Source organism: Borostomias antarcticus (genome assembly GCF_949987555.1).
Source record: "Borostomias antarcticus genome assembly, chromosome: 17".
Taxonomy (NCBI): Eukaryota; Metazoa; Chordata; class Actinopteri; order Stomiiformes; family Stomiidae; genus Borostomias; species Borostomias antarcticus.
The window spans coordinates 17475065-17495409 of NC_140250.1; the positions used below are offsets into that span (position 1 = coordinate 17475065).

A 20345-nucleotide genomic window follows, 5' to 3' on the forward strand; every position below is an offset into this window, starting at 1 on the left:
GCCTTCATATAAACTACACAGAAGGATTTAGGGTTAGGGTTAGAAAAAATACATAAAATAATATTCAATATAGTTGCTTCATTTCGAATGTGTATTATTGTTTACTGTATGTTTTTTGTATCCATTATCCATGCACTCTAAATCAAGATTGATTGATTGATTGATTGATTGATTGACATGTCATTTTACTTCCTCACACCTATTGCTGTGTATCCCTTACTGATATCGCTTACTTTAGTCTATAGCTAATTTTGTGTGATTGTGATCAGCACTTCGATTCCACTTTTAATCTAGCAGTGCACTTCATGAAAATACCATGGGAAAAATCATAATGACATTATGAGACATGAGACTTTTCTCGCCTCTGGAAAATTGCCCCATGAATTATTCAAAACAGCAATTGTTTATAAAAAGGCATTGGAGGTGAAAAAAACAATTTGTTTTCTGCCAGTGAATTACTGACCTGACCACGCTCTGAATAATGTTATGGGAGTATGTATTATGTCCTACAGACTCTCAAGGATATGGCTATTTGCCAACATGAAATCATGTTTGGCATTTCAGGAGGGAAGAAGTTGAAGATTTAAGACAATCCAAATTACTTTGAGGCAGTGTCACGCTCCTATCATGTGCATATCCAATCCATTACACTTCCAATAACTGCTGCTACAAAGCAGTTTGCCACTAGATGGAGACAGTCAGTTTCCAATCTCACAGTATGACACCAATGTCAACAGGATTTACAACTATAATCCCTACAAATACAAGATGAATTAAACCATTTTACTGCCTAAATTAAAACCGATTAAGCCATTCCAATGATCGGGACTCTCTTTATCTACCACATAGTTACCCACTCAAAGGCAGCTCGCCGACTGCACCAAAGTGCAAATAGTGGGAATCCATTTATATGATTTACACCGCAATGTCAGAAAGGTTAAGAGTCTTTCACAGCTGGCTGGATAAGATTTGATGAGACTTAAATGTCAGGCGGAAAGTGTGATTAGGCCAATAAATTGGCAGAGCAGAATGAGTGTTCAGTGTTCATTCGGAAGAAGGAAGTTATTCGCAGCAGTCTGAGTCGGTGGAGCTCTCTGCTGAGAACACTATCAACAAAATCACCACCAATCCTGACGCCCTCGTCCTCCAGACTTTTCATTTGAGAAAACTGTTATCTCCAGAGGTGGGATTATTGTTCACCCCGATAACTTCAGTGTCTTTTAAAATTCAATTCGGACTAAAGCTGAAGACTGGGGCCAAGATGGAGGACAGCATAGGGAAGCAGTAGGGGGAGGGCTTATTGTATCCAACAGACTGACTGTCTGTCTGTGTGCCATTTTGCTTCTGATCCCTCCTGGGGGCCAATGGAGTGGCAGGAGGGCAGGGGACCTTTCTGACACAATGACCTGCACTGCCAGGGTATGAGAGATAAGGCCCTTCCTAAACCATGCAAGCTGGAAACCCTGCAGTCTTAACCCTGGCATGGGGCCCCAGCGTCGATGACTTGTGCAGCTTCTTAGGGTGGTTTAAGGCTTTCTTTTCTGAATGTGGGCAGAATGTTTTCAAAATGTGTGACTTAATGTGCAATGCACGTAAGAAGCCATTTACTTGACTTCACACTCTTTCTAGACACTGCAAGATACTGTATTTCCAAACCTCTAAATATTCATTAAAATTGCTGATCATGCAGACTAAAAGTAAACAATACAAACATGTGAAAGGAAGTGCAATTGCTGCAAAATGTTTTATTTTAGATTAATTCCTGTATGATTTCAATGCTAAATGTTTTGGCCGCTTTTGTGAAAAGTAAAATTGAGTATGTGGAAAGCAATTCAATCATGCATTTCTGTACTGGCCTTGTTGAGCCTGTCAGAAAATATTTTAGTGAGGAAATGGCTGACATATTTACTGTGAGGTAAAGGGGAATTGTTACTACAGTAGTTGTGATCCAGTCAACATTCTTGTGTGTGTATACTTTAAGTCCTGTTACCTGTACATTTGTTGCCATTTATAATGGATTGCGGTGAAGAGTACATTTTCATGGCCTTGAATTTTAGAAGAAATATATTTCTGTTTCATATCATCGACATACTGTACAACTCCAAGAGTTTTTCATTATCAAGTGAGTTACAGCAAGGTAAACACATTGTAACACCATCTCTAGACACTACGTTATCACATCACAACTCCATCAGGACGACAACCTTATTTTCCTTGACCGATTGTCACCTTATGTCAGTCTAACGTTAGAGATCCTCTGAATTAATCGTGTTTCAGGTTTTACCTGCGAAGCAGATTCATTCCCAGAGGTTATCGTCTGTGTTGAAGAATAAAAATGGAGTCACTTCGTAACCGTGGATCTCAAGATTAAAGCGTTGCACTGCAGGACGTAAACACAGTCATGACTCGTCGTCTGATTAATGCATAGTGTCAAAAGAACACGATGAGGCGTATGATGGCAGAGATTACTTTGTTTTATCGATGAGACAAATAGGTTTTTCTTTGCTATGGAGCAGAATGTCATTGCTATGGAGCAGAATGTCATATCAACACAGCAGAAACACACTTTTCCTGTTGGACATATAGGAGGACATATTTCATACTGATACAGTAGAACATGCCTGCATCTTCATACGGTCGGCCAATTTTTTAGTCTTTCTGTCAACAGTCATGACTGCACCCAAAAGTATCCGAAGAAATTTGCCACATTTTACTCAATAAAAATGAGTCCAGTCTTACCAGAGGTTATTGGCATTGACAACTGATTGCACTTGTTACCGCTCCGTGTAGACCGACAGATTAGACTAGAGGACGTACTGATGACGTATCAGTCATAAAGGGGTGTCCTATTTCATAGGGGAAGATTTCAACCCACTAGCCCTTGGCACTCTGTTCTGAGGGGCAAGGGTTAGGACTAAAAATGAGAAATGGGCTTTAGCCTAGATATCTTATTAATGTTTATAAATGTTGTCATAATGATTTGTAAATGTTGAACAGACTATGAACAGATGGTTTATAAATGGTTTATTAACAAGGGTTATTCTAAAGCGTTACCCCTGTGGGATTCTATACCATATCTTACCTTCAATTTGTTGCATCAATTTGATGTTTCCTAGCACATACAGTAACTGACAGAAACATTACTGAATTGTGATCTTTGCCAGGCTGTTGTATCAGTCATTAGCTGATAAGATGAAAACATTGTGATTGTTCTGCCAGTGGAGTACAGGTAGGTGAAAACAGTTACATCCAAGTTCCCTCAGAATATCACCGGACGCATCATGAAAATGTGTGGATGGAATATTTAGTGTGCAATCCAGACCAAAGCTATAACTATAACAGCACTCCCACCCAAACCATAAAGCACTAAAATTATATGGGGCAAATAAAGTACAGTACACTGACAACTCCCTACAGCCACTCACTGGAACCAGCACGTTAGTTAATTTACACTGATGATGTAATTACTGTGGTTAGACACTATTGGCTCACACACAGATTGTACCTTATCTCATGTCATGACTGGAAACATAGGAGTGTCATGTTTGATAGTGTGCTGAAACTAATAGAGTGACTTGGCATTTGACGAACAGGGACATCTTATCATGAGTGATTTGTAATGTTTTTTTGGTGTTCTTTTTGTATTGACAGCTACACACACTGCAATAAATAAAACATGATTTTGTTCACAGTACATGGGGTGCAGTTTCACATTTCAACCAATACAAGTCACATAATAAAAACCTCAGGTCAAACTCACCAGACACCACGCACATCTCGGTGCACGCCTCCAAGCTCTCAAAGTTGTTTGCGTTGCCCTTGCAGCCCCCGTACTCGAAGGGCTCGCAGCGGCCCGAGTCGATGTCGAAGTAGAGTCGGTTGTGTAGAGCCTTGCAGGGCCCCTCGTCTTTCTTGAGGGCGCACGACTCGTGAAAAATGAAGAGTTCGGGCTGCGCGACATCTGCTTGAAGGAAAGAGCCAGAGTTAGCATTCTGCTCATGATACTCATCAAACATGTTGAGGACAGGGGGGGGGGATTAGGACAAGGTATAGCCTGAGTCTTTTAGACAGAAAGGTTAAACCAGCTCTGGCATTTCTAAAAACGATTTCTAGCCTTAACGGTCGAGAGCTCCTCATTGCTTTTGGAGAGATAGGGGGAGGCATGTTCCGACAACTTCAGCATTATAACTGCCAAAGTTAGAGAATGCAGTACTGTTGTGAGAACTACATTTGTTATTCAATGTTATCCAATGCGTTTTAGCATGAGAACGTTTTCCAGTAGTTCATAAAACAACAGCAAGTCTGATTCTGAATGCAACCTCTTCGAAAAATAACATGGATTAATTTACAGTGACACAGTAGGTGCACATAAAAACATACCACCAGATAAAACATTGACAAATGGGTTACATGCTGTATTTTTGGAAAGAAATGGCTTGTTTTAGAGGCAGAAAATAGGTGACAGATTATTTCACCACCACCTGTCGGGATGTTAAATCCCCATCTCTGTTTGCTGCAGGGACCAGTCTCGCTCTTCTACGGTGCGGTGGGCATTCCGGGGCTTGCACGCCCACTGTGACAGGACCGTTAGTTCAGAACACACAGCGAGGAGCATGATCTCTGTCTGAGGGGGATGTGAGTTTGACAGTTGGTTGCGGTTTTGAGTGAGAGCAGACCCCCCTTCCCCCATCAGCCCTTTAGGAAAGGTGGATCAGCTAACCTTCAACATCCTGGTATTTATTAGTCTGGAGGAACAAGGCTTCCCGTTGCTGTCAAGTTAGCTCCGGCAATTATATACTATAGTTTTTTTATGCATTGTGTAGCTTGATCTGGCTTGTAGTGGTCAAATTGCTTCACCTTTGATTATTGAGGCTGACACTCATGTGGGTTGTCATCTGTAACCTAGGGCACTACAAGCACATATTTTCCCCAAAAGGCAATCTAACAAATCACATTTTTAGTGTAGTGACATCTAACCTATTAGAGTGGCAGTTTAAAAGTCAACCAAGTTGAGATCTATAGTCAATGTACTGACAGGGCTCCAGGGAACATGGCGTCACATCACAAATCAATCAAACAATCAAAGCTTTATTTGTAAAGCGCATTTCATACACAGAGGCAACACAATGCGCTTTACAGAGAACAACGGAGGTGGGCATACGACCCACCCCTACATATTCCAGAGGGAAGAAAAAAAAAGTATCACCCAGGGGCCAGAAAGGTGAGCAACCCGTCTAGCGAACACATATTCCTCCTCATCTGGCACCAGGTACTGAGAACACTCTAATTACCTCCTGCAGCACTCTCATCCCCCCACCTCTACCATGGATATAATAACGACTTGGAACGAGAGCCAAGGAACGTCTCATCAAATACCCCTGTGAATTCAAACTTCCCAGGCTTATGGGTTTGCTTTTGCGAGAGAGATTAAATATTTTCAGAGCATGGATTCTGGTATTTTTATTTACATTCTTCTGCCTGGGCAGATAAGCGATGGAAGATTACATAGCAGACAGGCTGTCCACTGTGGTCCTGTCTCACTGTGGGGCCCTCGTTGGGTATGTAAACACAGATCTGTTTCTTATCCTTCCTGAACAAACTCAAGAGGACAATATTGACAAGTTCTGATTCTTTGTCTTCTCCTTCTCATTTAGCAGAGAGGAGCAGAAACGTTACTGCCCATTTGGTCCAGCTAGTTCATTCGGGAATGGAAACCAGGCTTTGTGTCAATGAAAGGGCTTTACTAAGCTGGGACAAGCCTAGCAAAGGAGAGAAGACAGAAAACAGGATGTTCTCATTGATTTTTAGCCTCTTCTGAGGCCAGATGATGCACAATAGCCAGTGTGTTCCTCAGTCACTCATGTTCTAATACTATCCCGATGGAGTCCATCCAGATATTTGAAAAACAGTTCCAAACACAACAATATCAATAACTGAACTGTTTCCAAATGAATGCAGACAGGGGAACAAGGGATTTTCAAGGGGCTTTAAGAACTTTATTCAAGTCAAAACATTACCTCGGGTAGTGAACCAGAAATATTTCTCATAAAACCATACTTTCATGTCCTCAATAAAATATTAATATTAAAACCTCACAGGATAGACTTACTACAGTACATAGCCTTATCACTCTATTGTAACTCTCCCTCCCTCATCAATCTAAACTGTACAGAACAGTGGCCAACAATTTTTAATATTCTGTTCAGTCATTATTACATTATTCAAATGAAAAAGGAACACATGTAGAAATATTGTAGATGTCTTATGACATGTAGAAATAGATGTTAAACACAAAAACAAGTACTGATTCACGGAAAAGAAAAAGAAATGCTCATACTGTAAAGTACAGTACATACAAGTAAGTTAGGTCTATTTATTCACACCGAACCACAATGAATCGACACAAGCTTGGTCAATGCCAGCCGAAAATACAGCATGCACTGCACTGTCAGGCCTATCACAGACAGAGGCAACACATTTTCGGCAATTAAAATTTCCACTGGTTGCTGCTCCTCTGATTACCGTGGACATGTTCTGCTTTTCCCCCTCTCACCTCAGTTTGGATCATGTCTAAGTCTGGAGTCACTCAACTCTGACCACTATGCCAAACTCCGTGGCAACACCGGCAATGGGGGCATGTTGCCACGAATGGAATTTCAGACTCATTTAGAGAAAAGAGGGGAGAAGGCAATGCTGATTTCACCAAGATGAGGAACGACATTTAAGTCGATGTCAGGACTGAAAAGCGGACATCATTTAAGCCAGACAAATATTATATTCCAACTACAAAAAAGGCTGTGTGTATACAGGAAGAAGTGTGTTCCAAGTCCAAGTTAATCCCTATTCATACACAATGAATCATGTACTCTAGATATTGACTTTATCAAACCATGTAGAGCAATAAGGACAGATAATTTCTTAGCTAGTACTAGTCAATGTGTTAGCAATGAGTCAATGGTTAATTGGGCATGGAGAATGTACAGTAAGGACATGATCCTGCTTACGCCAGTAAAGGCCACATCACTGCTAGCTGTGCAAACAAAGTGTAAAGACATGTCAGAGTTAATCAGAGCCTAGCCTTAAAGCCATGGACAAAGGGCTGAAGGTGACTCATGGCCAACTTGACCAATCAGCGTTTAAGTGAATCTATCACGCTAATAGATATAGGCCAGGTTATCATGGGCTTGGTGATTAAGAATCTGAGAGAGAGAGAGAGAGACTGACACCTTCCATAACAAAGCCCTCACCTATAGAGAGGTGAATCTAGAAAGATGTCCCCTCAACCAGCTAGTTCTGGGGCTCTGTTCACAAACACAAACTGATTCTACAGAGCCCCAGGACAGCAACATCATTAGACCAAAACAAATTATAAGAAATTTCAGAATTTTGTTTTCCACGTATCTTTACCCTTGCCCTTTGTACTTCGACTACAGTATTTGTACATTGCTGAACACTGTAGTTCACATGTTCACAGTGTAATGTTTACAACTTATTGTTTCTGTTTTGTTTTTCACTTGCTATGGCAATGTAACATGTTTCCCATGGCAATAAAGACCTTTGGATTTAGAGAGAAATTAGTATAAAAAGAGAAGAGAAAAGAGGAAACAATACATCCATGACAGAACTTGAGTCATACAGCACTGGTAGCTTTTGAGACAGTGACCTCATAGTACTGAAAGGATCCCTTTCAGTCGACTAATGATGATGTCATCATCACAAACGTCCCACCTTTCAATCTAAACAATGTTTCTCATGGGAGATGAAAGTTTGTCTCAAGAGCCACATTAAACTCTTGTGCTGTATCAAAGGGTCTTTGGTGAGGGGTATTGTGTATTTTGGTGACCACTGATGACGTTTAAGATATGTTTTCTTATATTTATTTGACATAGTGAGCTAGGCTAAATGCTAAACTACCATGGAGATAAAAGTTAAATCACACCTCTGGGACACAAAAAGGTAGAATGTATTATCATGCATTGTCAGCCATATAAACTTCTTGAAATGTTGACTTCAGTGGCTTATACAGTAGCTCAAATGGTCCATAGACGTCATAAAATACCTATAAATGTCTCATTGCAATACATAATTCCTGTTGGTAAAATAAAGATTTTGGCCTACTTGCTAAAATTGCAACCAAAGCCCACCCCCCCCTCTCTCCAGTTAATTATCGCTAAGCTCACAACGAGGCCCATGCATTTTTAATCAGTGGCCAGACAGGCCACAGTTATTTGTCTGATTCGTGTCGGACTTGGCATTCACCACAGGTTGCCTTCGCCACAACCTCTGATGTTTCCTCTCTTTCGACTTTGGCAAGTAATAAATCTTTCTCTCTCCGCTGTCTGTTGCTCCAGCCTTCCTCTCACTAGATCCCACCACGGTAATCTTGAATGCCAGAGGTTTATCAGAGGTGACTTAGTCTGCCACCCTGACTCTTTGGGAGAAATCTCCCCCTCCCCTCCCTACCTTGTTACAGCCTTATCTCCTGGGACAGATAGCCCAGATGAGCCTCTACCTGTTTTACACCTCGTGTCCAATGATAACAAAAAAATAGTTTGACAGGAAAAAGTCACCCTCGCATCAATATACCTCAGCCTACACAAGGGTCTGATAGTTTGAAGAGTCCAGAGCTTCATCGAAGTGAAGTAATCCAACACTTCAAGACCGTGAATAGTGGATTTTCCACACTGCACTTCCAGGGCTGCAGCATATTCAGCAACATGTTCCAGTTGGTGGCAGTGGGCCTTGATTTACTAGGCATTCCACATGGCTGAGACAACATCGCAGCCCCATAGCTCAAGGTCAGTGCTGAGCTGCCATGCTATTTACACCGTTTTCCATCCAGGTTGAAAACACACCCATGTGAGCACTATAGGGAGCTCGCACATCAACAGAGAGAAAATTGCCAATGCCATGATGGACCATATGGCTAACTTATGTCCACTTCAACTGCTATCATACGCTGTGCAGGGAAGTAGCAATGTGCCATCTGCCATCTTCTGAAACCCCCAGAAGTGCCCAGTGAGTTATTTGTGGCATTGCTGGCATCGACAGCCAGTGAATCACACAGAGGGGAATTGCCAAGGCTGTAGAACATTTTCCAACGTGGAAAATCAATGCACATTGTTTAAAAGACACACTAATGGAGGATATTTTAGTTCTCCACCAGCCACAGTGTGCCATTATTGCAGTATAAGGAGGCGTTTTGTCAAATGGCCTGTGTGAAAGCATTTCAACACTCTTACAGTGCTGTGCAATACGTTTGAAGTGCATCACCAACTAATTGGTGACATAACAAAAACATGCATCCGTCCTATTGGCTAGCCTACAAGATAACCATCTGCGCACAAGAAGTGATTTCAATGTTGCGTCAAAGTGCAGGCCTACTGTATGCAACAAGTACAGTAGGCTACAGGTATTTTGGACTTATTGGTCCGGCTCCTCGCCACAACTGCTTGTCAGCTCCTAAGTTCCTGACTAAATGCCATAGAAATGTAAATAATATAATAAAAATAATATAATAAACTAGAAATTGCGCTCGGAGAGCACATACCTCTGCCCATGAATGCATTTAGTGGCTATGTGTGCACACATGCATTTGAACAGGACATGTTTGAGAGTTTTATGCCACTCCACACCCTGTGATCTCTCAGGTCTCTGTGATCTTCCCACATCAAGATACCGTCTGGCCGCTTCAATCCCCCCCATTGACACGAGGCCTTCTAGTCTAGTGGGCCGGATGAGGCTCACGGGGTCGAGGGCTGCTCTCGGGTCTAGGAGGATGATGATATTTGGGTTTCCATTGTCAGTAGCGGTGAGGTCATTGAGGACTTTCAGGAGTGCAATTTCTGTTCTGTGGAGCGGGCGTTAACAGGTTATTGGAGTGCAAGTGGGTTTGGAGCAGCCTTGTGTGGCAAGGCTAGAAAATGCTACAATCTAGAGGCTTGACTAAGTTTGTTGGTTTAGCTTCACCACAGGGCTCAAAATCACGACCGTACATTGAATCTGCGTGACCTCAAAATATAATTGGGAGCATTGATGCGGGTGGAAATAATTGTTCTGGTGTGACTCTCCCCGGGCTCCGGGGAAGAGGCCCAGTCGACTGTCCCTTTCTCTGTACATTCGTGAGTTAGGCTACACTCTACCTTGTGAGCTGACAGTGACCATTCTAACCAATCAAATGTGAGGTTGATGTTCTTACCGCGGATTTTCATAACAAAGGATATCCCTACCGAGTTGCTAGCTTCTGCGGCTGGTTAGTAGTCTAATAGTAGTTATCAGTATAATAATAATTAAATAATCTCACTCCAAACTTTTGGTCAAACTTAGCAGCCTTGCTAATAGTAGTTAGCTGCTGTGCTGGCTCACTTAACTGGCTAGCTAGCAAGCGTTAGATTGCGGGCTGACAAGCTTGGAAGCTGGCCAGCTAGGTAACCAATCGGGTCCATCGTGTCTAGCTCTGCATGCTACCTTATAACATTAGCTATCTAACGTTAGCTAGCAGACAGCAACTGTAGCGCTGTATTAACCTGCTGTAGCTTGAAAAATCCATTATTTCATCAATAAAATCTATATATGTATAATGATTATAAATGAAGAGACCTACAGTACTTTCCAATGAAGACATATTGAACCTGCAGATATTATATAGGCTACTACAGTGTTCTGACCTCAAAAACCTGCTCCATCATTTTTCACCCAGAGAGAAGTGAGTTTCAAGGACACTGAGCAGTCCCTTGTCCTTCAAATAACACTCTTAAAATGCGTTTCGCCACCTTTAAACGAATGTGATTATACCCTAGAATCAATGGAACCAGATACAAAGTCACAGTGAGGCTTCATCGGGAGTCTCTGCAAATGTCACGCTCAGCCTGTTCCACACTATAGATGCCCTCTTGATTAAACGGGAAGATCAATAGGAACAGCTCTTCCTGCAATGCCGGCTATCGCTCAAACAATACAAATGAGATACAGGGAACACTCTTATCTTCACAGGGGCGAACATTGATGGAACTCATGAGCCGTGTTCAATATTTCCCCTTAAAAGGGCCGATTCGCTAGTGATCAGAGCCGATACGTGCGTCCAATAATTATACGTATGTGTGAAAGGGAACTGAGTTTCATACAGCAACTGCCTTGCTTTAACACACACACACACACACACACACACTTAAGTAGGAAGGTTTATTCAAGTAAGAAAAAACTGAATACTTTCTCAAGGTTTCGTCTTTTACAAGTAGCACAATAAATTGAATTCATATATATATATATATATATACAGTATCAGTTTTGAATAGCCCTGCCTTCCATGTCATTAGAAGGTATTGAGAATCAACAGGTTGAAACGGAGGAGAGGAGGAAGAGAGAACAGTAATAGCATACAGATTGGTGCAGACTGACGACCAAGACCAATGATACAGCATTCAAGCTAAGAGTACCTGAAAAGACAATGCCCTCACGCAAAGGTCTCTCAAACTCTGAATTCTCCAACTCCTTCGCACACTTCTTAGTGTTTTCAACGAAATGTAATACTCTTACATCACCCTTGCATTGAGAAATAGTTAAGACTCCCATCCTAATATGCGGAATCAAATGAAATCCACTTAAAGTGAGAACAGCTAATCACTCTTTGAATGTTCACTTGGTTTGAGTGTGTGCCTCAGCAAGTTCAAATCAGTCCATCTGTCTTTTCCACACCTTCAGTACACTCTGCCCTATCAACAGTTCTGGATGAGAGCAAATCTTCCAATTGCACAACATGTTTTTGTGAGTTTCTCTCAACCGTTTATGTATCTCGCGTAAGGGTCTTGGGAGAATGTTTATCTCAAATATTAGGGATATGTCCCAACTAATCTCGCTATTTGTCCAACGACTGTCTTTCTAGTTCTGACTTACAGATCCAGTTGAGATCCAAGGGTGACTTTTTGACTCTGGGAAATTCTAACTTACAATATCAATTCATAAGCACTTAAAAGTGAGGCCAAATTAGTTAACATTGTGATTACATTCAGTGCATAACACACCGATAATGCATGAATTAGAGCCACCATCTTGAAGATCATTGAGTGATAATTTTGAAACGACCAAGCAGTTTAGAAACAACGAAGTACATTTCTGTGGTCTGTACAGCTGTAAATGTACAGGTACAGTATTTACACTGTATTAACATTCTACAGTGCCTGCATACAAGATGCAAATCCACCAATCCAATAATTATTTTAGTGCATACTAACTAACTAACTAACTAACTAAACACATAGTTAAGATAAAGCTATTGGGAAAATCCCTGTGACTAATTGAATTTCTAAAACATCCTATTCAGTAATAAGCTTTACTGGGTGGAATACCCCATTGAATAACCCACTTTATCTAATAATAGAACACGCAACCCTTCCTTTAAAACACAGGGACTTACCAACAGACTAGACATATACTACAGTGTCCCACACTATATCTAGCATGGAACATTGCTTCCTGAAATGCAAAATAAAGCATGCTGTACAATCATCTATGAGTCATATAGGATGTTGTATCATACGCCGGTTGCAGATGACCAGTGAGGGCCTCATCAGGCCTTACAGGCATTCACACACCCCTGCAAAGTTTCTGGAAAAGGAAAAAGATATCAGTATCAACTCAGACAAGCGTGTCTATTCTGACTCATGGATCAAGGCATGAAAAATCGAATACTTAATGGCTGAACTTAAGTCTAGCATATGCCCTTACCGTGCAAATTAAATAAAATGGTTCATCTTTTTCTATTTTGTGTATCCCATTTAGGTCAAGGTTAAGCCATGCGAAGTCGAAATGGCTTAATACACCATAGAATTCTAAAATGTTGTTCAAATAGCTAATTGTATCACAGTAAAATGTTTGGCCTTCATATCTTTAGAAGCTCAACAGTCACAAGCATACAACTAGGTTAGCAGTAAAGGGTTGACATTAGTGCAGAGACAACAGTGCCTTTTACTCCGTGGCAAAAACTGAAAACTCAAACAATCTGGCACTAGAAATGATGCTCGGCGAGCACAGATCTCCGCCCATGAATGCATTTTGTGGCTCAGTGTGTGCGCACGTGTGTGCGAGCAGGACATATTTGGTATCGTTGCATTCGTTAGGTCGAGAGCTTTATGCCAGTCCAAACCCCATGTCTCTGACCTTCCCACGTCAACATATGGCTGTTTTAATCCCCACATTGACAATGAATGGGCGGGATTTTTCGCTCCCTACATCCAAAAAATGAATGGATGTGAATGGGTGGCCATGTTTGGGCGGCTTTGTGGCACCTCCATCGGGTTGAAGCCAGCAGGGGGCAATTCATTCCGGGCTCTCCCCCCGCACCCCTCAGTCCAAACCATGTGTCTGTCTCTAGCCCCACCACACAGGGAGCTGGCTTTGCTCTAAATTGTGTTTTAAAGGGCACCGCACATGCTAAATGAATTTTGTAATGTGTTTATCATATACATGTTGGTCTCTGATGGTCCTACCAATGTACAAAAGTTGATATTGTGTAAATGCTTTTCCACCATATAACATCCTCCCTCGGTTGTTATGCCATTCATTCCACTTGTACTCCTCTTCTGTGTTATGCCTGTTTTACCATGCTACACCCCTCCACCGAGTTTCATGAAAATCCCTCTAGTAGTTTTTGCATAATCATGCTAACGAACCATCGAACGAACATACGCCACCGTAAACATTACCTTCTGCCTTGCGCTGTGGCTGGGGCAGAGGTAAAAAATCTCAGCAAAACTGACACTACTGTAAGGGCTCCAAAACAGATTCAAAACCAACCAACTGTTAATAGTGAAAAGGGGAGCAAAAGCCAAGGAGAAGATGGAGAGCATGCATTAGGAGCAAGTATCGCCTCTCCAGATACAGAAGTTTGAAACACACCAATTTCTCCAAGTGACAGTGCATAGGACGTGTGGATTAACCTGTGTCTGACGCTCCGGCGGGTGCATTTGTCTTCTTGCTTGTGTGTCAAATGGTGCTGAACGGGCATTTTCTCAGACATTTTTGAGGGTGTGGCATGGTGAATAGAATGTCTGAAAACACTAGGCCTTCTGCATGCATTTGGCAGAGCTAATTCACGAAAGGTATTGTTTAAAAACAGCTATCTGAATATCTGCTGAATTATTATGACGATTAACCAAATAAGTATGATGTTCTACACTGGTTTCGTCTGTCTTCTTGTGTACTTGACTGCCATTCACAAAGAGAAGAGCCTGGAGAATGTGAGAGAAATAGGGAAACGGTTTTAAGATTAATATAACTAGGGATGCATCGGCCGAACATCGGCATCGGACGATATTGGCCTTGTTGACTGCCATCGGCCCATCGGCAAATAAAATGACATTCACCGATGGTACTGTAGTGGCCGATGTTATGTCGCAACAATTACGGCTTTTTTTGTTGCAAAACATAGCCTACCCAGCTGCAGGTTCGGAGAAGATCTGTGATGTAATGCCGCAAACGCACGTGTAGTTTGCTTTCAAATTGAAGTGAAATAAAAATTGGCGTTTTGGAACCAAACACTTAATTTCTTTGTTTCCCTGGCACAAAAGGGGGAATAAAAAATAAATAAACATCAGCCATCGGCCGGATTGTTATTTTAAACATTGGCATCGGCCCAGAATTTAGCAATCGGTGCTTCCCTAAATATAACATCACATTGTTTAACGTTAAGTGTAGGCCTACATGCAATGTACAGAAAGGGTTGCCCCCTGAAATTCGACACCTCCAATCATCCGTCGGAGATCCTTAAGTCGCCTGAGATTCTTGAAGTCGAACAGTTGTTTTTTTGTTCCACTCTCAAGATGCGCTCGTGGGCTAAGACGACTCAGCTGCCATGTGATTTATATCGGACCGGCCAAATTTGTTGTGCAGTAAAATTAGACTTAAGACTGATATTGCAGAGGGAAGAAGGAACCCCTCTCTCCTCTGCTATGCCTAGCCTAGCCTACGATGTGCCAGCAATCATGTGCATTTCCAAAACGGAATACACAACACAAAACTGCTTTCCTAGATCAATGTTCTTGTATTAACAAAGATATCCAATATCCGAAGATAACTAAGATATTTTCCCATAAACAGATTGAGTTCTAACATCCATGAAAATGCTTTAGTGATATTTTGCTGCTGCCCAACACATGCCTATCTGCACACGCTTTGAAAGGTGCAGTTGATGAGACTATCTGCAAATTGCCCAACCCTAATGTAGGCTATGGGAAACATTGCATAAAACATGGGGACATCTGAAGTAGATGGACAATGTGGGCTAGTATTTTATTATGCTGCCTGCAAACTTGAGTTTGACAGCTGCCCCGACTCCCACGGTCTCCCCTCAACCTAGACATAATGGGGGGAAAAGGAGGAACAAATAATCAGATCTCTGATTTGAACAGACAAATCTGTTTCGGCTCACAAAATTCGAGTCGGGTACAGCCCCAGTAAGTGTAAATCATATAGTGTAATAAACAAAGCATAATATTCCTATCAGAATACCTCAAGAATGTCTTAGCAGTGCAAATGATAAAACATTGGCCATTGAGTTCACCCTGTTAAAACGGATGTCAATTGTAAGTCCCGGCCTACAATAACCAAAGTAATCACTGGATATAATAGCAACCATTACTGTGCATACTGAAATTGTTCTCAGACCTTGAGGGAAAGCAGATTAGCATTAGGATGGAATTGCTCAGTCTAGGCTACGACTGAGCCAAATCAAGAGATTGCATTGTGTGACTGTGCCAACTATGCTCCGCTACATTAGACTAATATTTCATAAATACACCATTACCAACCTATTTATAACAAGGACAAATCAGTGTGATTCAGTTTATCGTCCCTTATGGACTTGGGGATATGTTTCTTTGCAGCTGGCCAGCAGGGGAAGTTCCATATTACAATGAACTGTAAGGCTGTGTGTCCACCAACGAGCTGTATGTAGCTTAACAGCGCCAAGCTTACAGCTGCATAGAGCGCACTAGAGCTGGAGTTTAGAGCTGGCTAGGCGACCGATGTTTTACAGCTACGTTAGCAACGAGTGTCGTGTTTTTGCAGACTGCAGATTAACTAGCCAAGTTAAGATAGCTAGCTAATGTTAGCTAGGGGTAACGTTCGCTGTCTCTGCGGTTTTGCCAAAAACTGAGCACTGTCATCATCAGAACAGCCTTTTACAGCCTGCGCTCTAGCTCAAAAAGTTAAACTTTTTTCAATTGCCAAAAAAGCCTAGAGTTCATGGCGCTGTAGCGCTAAAAAGCGTTTGGAGCACAGCTCTCGTCTCTATAGCGCCCTAGAGCGCATTACCCATTGTAAACAATGAGAAAACAGCGCCAGCTCTAAAATGCAGCATGCCGGTGGACTTGCACCCTAAAACAGCATATTGATGAAGTCTGGGAAGTTGGTGCTTATGGGCTCACCGCCAAAAACAAATCCATGGACCACACCGTGGTTTAAATTACTTCCAGGTGAAATTTACGGTCAAATGAAGTGGACACGGTTTTATTTTTAAAAATGTTACGATCAAACATTGGCTAGGCGCTGAAATCACACATCAACTAGTTTTACCCATGAGGCACCTGGCAGTATCTTCCGATGCAAAGAACAGCTTCTCACAGACTCACACTAACTCAGAGCTTTCTGCCAAAGAAAGACTTTGGCGAAATATACAGCTTATTACAAACGCTAATTAAAATGGCACATGCTATGCAATTCCCATCTGCTTAAGGCCTGAGGTTTTGGTATAAAAGGCCAAGACATCAAACACTAAGTGAACAACTAATTGAATTTCCCCACAAATTCATGAAAGACTGTTTTGCAAGAACATTCATCTACAATACGTCACATTATCTGTGTAACTGAAGAAGAAAAAATACCACTAAAAAGGCAAAAAGCAGGAATGATGTATTTATTAACTGCATTATGGTGTCAGTTTCACATAATTTGTCAACTGAGTTGAAACAATGTGCTCCCTGTCTTGCTGGGGGTCAAGTGACGGCATAGGCCACCATAGGGATGGTAAATTATTCATCCCCAAACTTAATCTGCCATTGGAGTCTCTGTCAGCCCTAAAACTGTATGGTCAAAAGTTGTGAAATTTGGCAGACTCATTCCGTACAGTCTCATGACCCCTGTCACCAAGTCTCATGTTGACCCCTCGAACACTCTAGCGCCAAGTTGGAGATGCGTTTCTGCACATAACTTTTGACCCATATGCCCCATTTTCAAAAAGGAGGTAGGCTACCTTGGCTGAGTTCCACTATGTCATTATTATGTATGTATTAGGTAATTTTCCGGCTTATCGGATTTTCCATTGGATATCACATTTTATTACAAAGTCTAAAACAATTTCACAGGCCACAATGTTTCTTCGATCTTAACGGACCTTTCGGATCTTAACCGGACCTCTCGACAGCTGCCCCCCCCTCCTCCTCCCCCACTACAACACAGCCTCTCACCATCCTAGAAAAGGAACATGAACCACCTGTTCAAGAGACAGAACCCTCGGAGAGCACCCGGACTCTGTCTCCCCCTCGCTGAAGTACTGTGCTGATCAGCTGTCCCCGGTGTTCACTGACATCTTCAACATCTCACTAGAGACATACCATATTCCAGCCTGCTTCAAGACCTCCACCATCATCTCCGTCTCCAAGAAAGCAAGGATCACAGGCCTCAACGACTACAGACCCGTCGCCCTGACCCTTGTTGTAATGAAGGTTTTTGAGCACCTTGTTCTATGGCATCTCAAATCCATCACAGACCTTCTCCTGGACCCCCTGCAGTCCGCCTACAGAGCCAACAGGTCAGTGGACGACACAGTTAACACGGCCCTTCACTTCATTCTCCAGCACCTGGAGACCGCAGGCACCTACGCCAGGATCCTGTTTGTGGACTTCAGCTCTGCTTTCAACACCATCCTCCCGCTCACTCTGGAGGCCGTGCTCTCTCAGGTGGATCAGACTTCCTGTCTGACAGGAAGCACCGCCCCCCCCCCCCCAAGGCTGTGTTCTTTCCACTCTGCTCTTTTCCCTGTACACAAACAGCTGCACCTCCAGCCACCAGTTTGTCAAGCTCCTGAAGTTTACAGACGACATCACCCTCATCTGACTCATCTCCGAGGAAGACGAGTCCACTTACAGTACAGGTGGGAGATCGACCAGCTGCTGTCCTGCTGTAGCAGCCCAAACATGTCTAATCTGTGTCTGTGTGTGTGTGGGTGAGAGCACTCACTCCAATCCATCCATTCTTCAAGTTGCAGTTCACATGTATCATGTGTTTACATAATTATAGTAGTTCTAAGGCTATGTTACACAACCATAAAATGTGGAAATATAATAGCCATGGAAATATAGTTATGGGAAGATCATGGAAAAGTTGGGGAATCGTATTGGTAAAAATGAGTGGAAACCCTCTCTCTCTCTCTCTCTCTCTGTCTGTAGCAAGAGAGTAGGCATACTGTAGTTTTCCTGTGTAATGTTAAAAATTTTTGTGTGGCCCTTCTGTTGTCTAGAAACCTCCCAACTAACAGTTCTTTTTTGGATAACCCCCACCTCCATTCCACAAGTGTCCTAAAGATAGCTCAAAACAGACATTGAATGATTATGAAATGCCTGTAGAGGGGGAATGCCTGTACAGGAAAGTCTAGGACACCAAGACTAGGCCTACATGTCACAACTACAGTTAAGCCCACCTGGTTACACAGTGCCCCACCTGAGTATGGCATCATACAGCTGCTCTGTGTGAATATCATCCTTTGGGTTTCGAAATGGATTTGAAGTCCAATTACCTTGAGATAATTTGATTGCATGGAAAATAACAAGATAATCAAGGCTGAGCCTCCCTCAGAGACACCACCATTGATAGCAGTAGTCTAAGTAGAGATCCAGCAGTCTGGGCTTAGGCTACTCATTGTCAATAATAAGTCAAGACATTTTATTATTTCCTACGCATGTATCTTGACTTTACAGTTCTAACCTCTAACCACTCTAATTCACTTCACTCCTTGACATTCACTCCGTGTGGCTCTTAAACAGTCTCTGAGACAGTTGCAACACCGAAGGAACTCCCAGCCAGACTGAATTGCAGCGGCATGCAGGACTTTGGCCCAGACGCCAGAATGAGGTTTCACCACAAGGACCAAGGGTTCCCGAGCAGTCGTGCACAACAAGAACAACTGGGTTACCGTGAATGGTGATGCGGGAATACAGGCTTGACTGAGTGCATACATGTGCATATAACATTTGGAGCGATCTTCGTTTCATGGCTAAACCATTTACAGTTTCTGCTGTGCTCTGCGCCTTTATCGTGATGAGCAGGGAATTCGAAATATTCTAAATTAGGCACAGTTCCCTTTAATTTGGCATAGCTGCCAGAGACCTAGGGCTCCTAGACGTCGGCCAATATCAGAACAGTTGGTGCGTAATTGACTCGGGAAAAGGGGCTTTTGAAATGGGAAATCATGGGGTTAACATATTCCCTGTGTCCCTTTTGTGAACTAATATTGATTTGACTATATTTAGCAGAGGAGTGTCGGACAAGATCATGTTTTTGTTATGCTTTTTGGATATGCGCCACAACCCAGCAGTGTTTAACTTTCACAATCACATCGTTCAAAACAACAAAACGTAGCCTACTGCAAGGCTATATCTGACTGTATTTATATATAACAGGACGGTTTAGTTAAGAAAATATAAATTCTACATGTGGTATCCGGCTGTCATTGACCCAAATTACGCACGGACTGATGCGGACTGCCGCGGACCCGACTTCATTATGATTGAGCACCAGATTCCGACTTCAACTCGTGAGAACGGAGAACACATCATTAAATAATCTTAACATTAACTGTGAACTTATCTTACCTCTTGGCCGTTCAGCACGGGACGTTCCCAAATCGAGGCGTGAAATGAAAATAACGCACAAAATACACACTTTATCCGTGAAAGCCATACCAGCGACCGGGGAGCATGTAGGCTAAAGTTTTTGCAAAAACTTCATGATTTTTTTTTTCTTTTAAAGGCTGAGGCAGGCGTTATCCCACGCACTTCCGGCTGATAACGTGTCTGCTTTCTTATCTACTCTCTTTCCCACCAGAAATCTATCCAATACATGTTCAGGAACTGCTTCGTGGACTATCACATGTAGGCCTATAGTAGTATAGCAGGAAAGTAGCCTATGCTACTTAATTTAAAAATGTAGCCTACGTTTGCTGAAGGTTTTTATTTTGAAAAGCAGGTTATTATATTGCTACACCGTGCTGTGGGATTATATGATGCAAACATTAACTACCAGACAACAATGAATTTCAAGTTTCAACCCTAGGCGTCAAAATAAACAGTTGATAT

At 42.2% G+C, this 20345-nt stretch overlaps 1 protein-coding gene across 1 annotated transcript in view; it reads right to left on the minus strand.

Moving 5' to 3' along the window:
• The window catches only part of tfpia (tissue factor pathway inhibitor a), a 29525-nt gene extending 9529 nt beyond the window's left edge, over positions 1 to 19996 (minus strand). Inside the window, exons 1-2 of the mRNA XM_084452268.1 lie at positions 19863 to 19996; positions 3761 to 3961 (exon numbers count right to left, since the gene is read on the minus strand). Coding sequence (XP_084308394.1) covers positions 3761 to 3961; positions 19863 to 19950 — 289 coding nt within the window. The 5' untranslated portion in view covers positions 19951 to 19996. The remainder of the gene's footprint in view (positions 1 to 3760; positions 3962 to 19862) is intronic.
• Between the last annotated feature and the right edge of the window lie 349 nt (positions 19997 to 20345).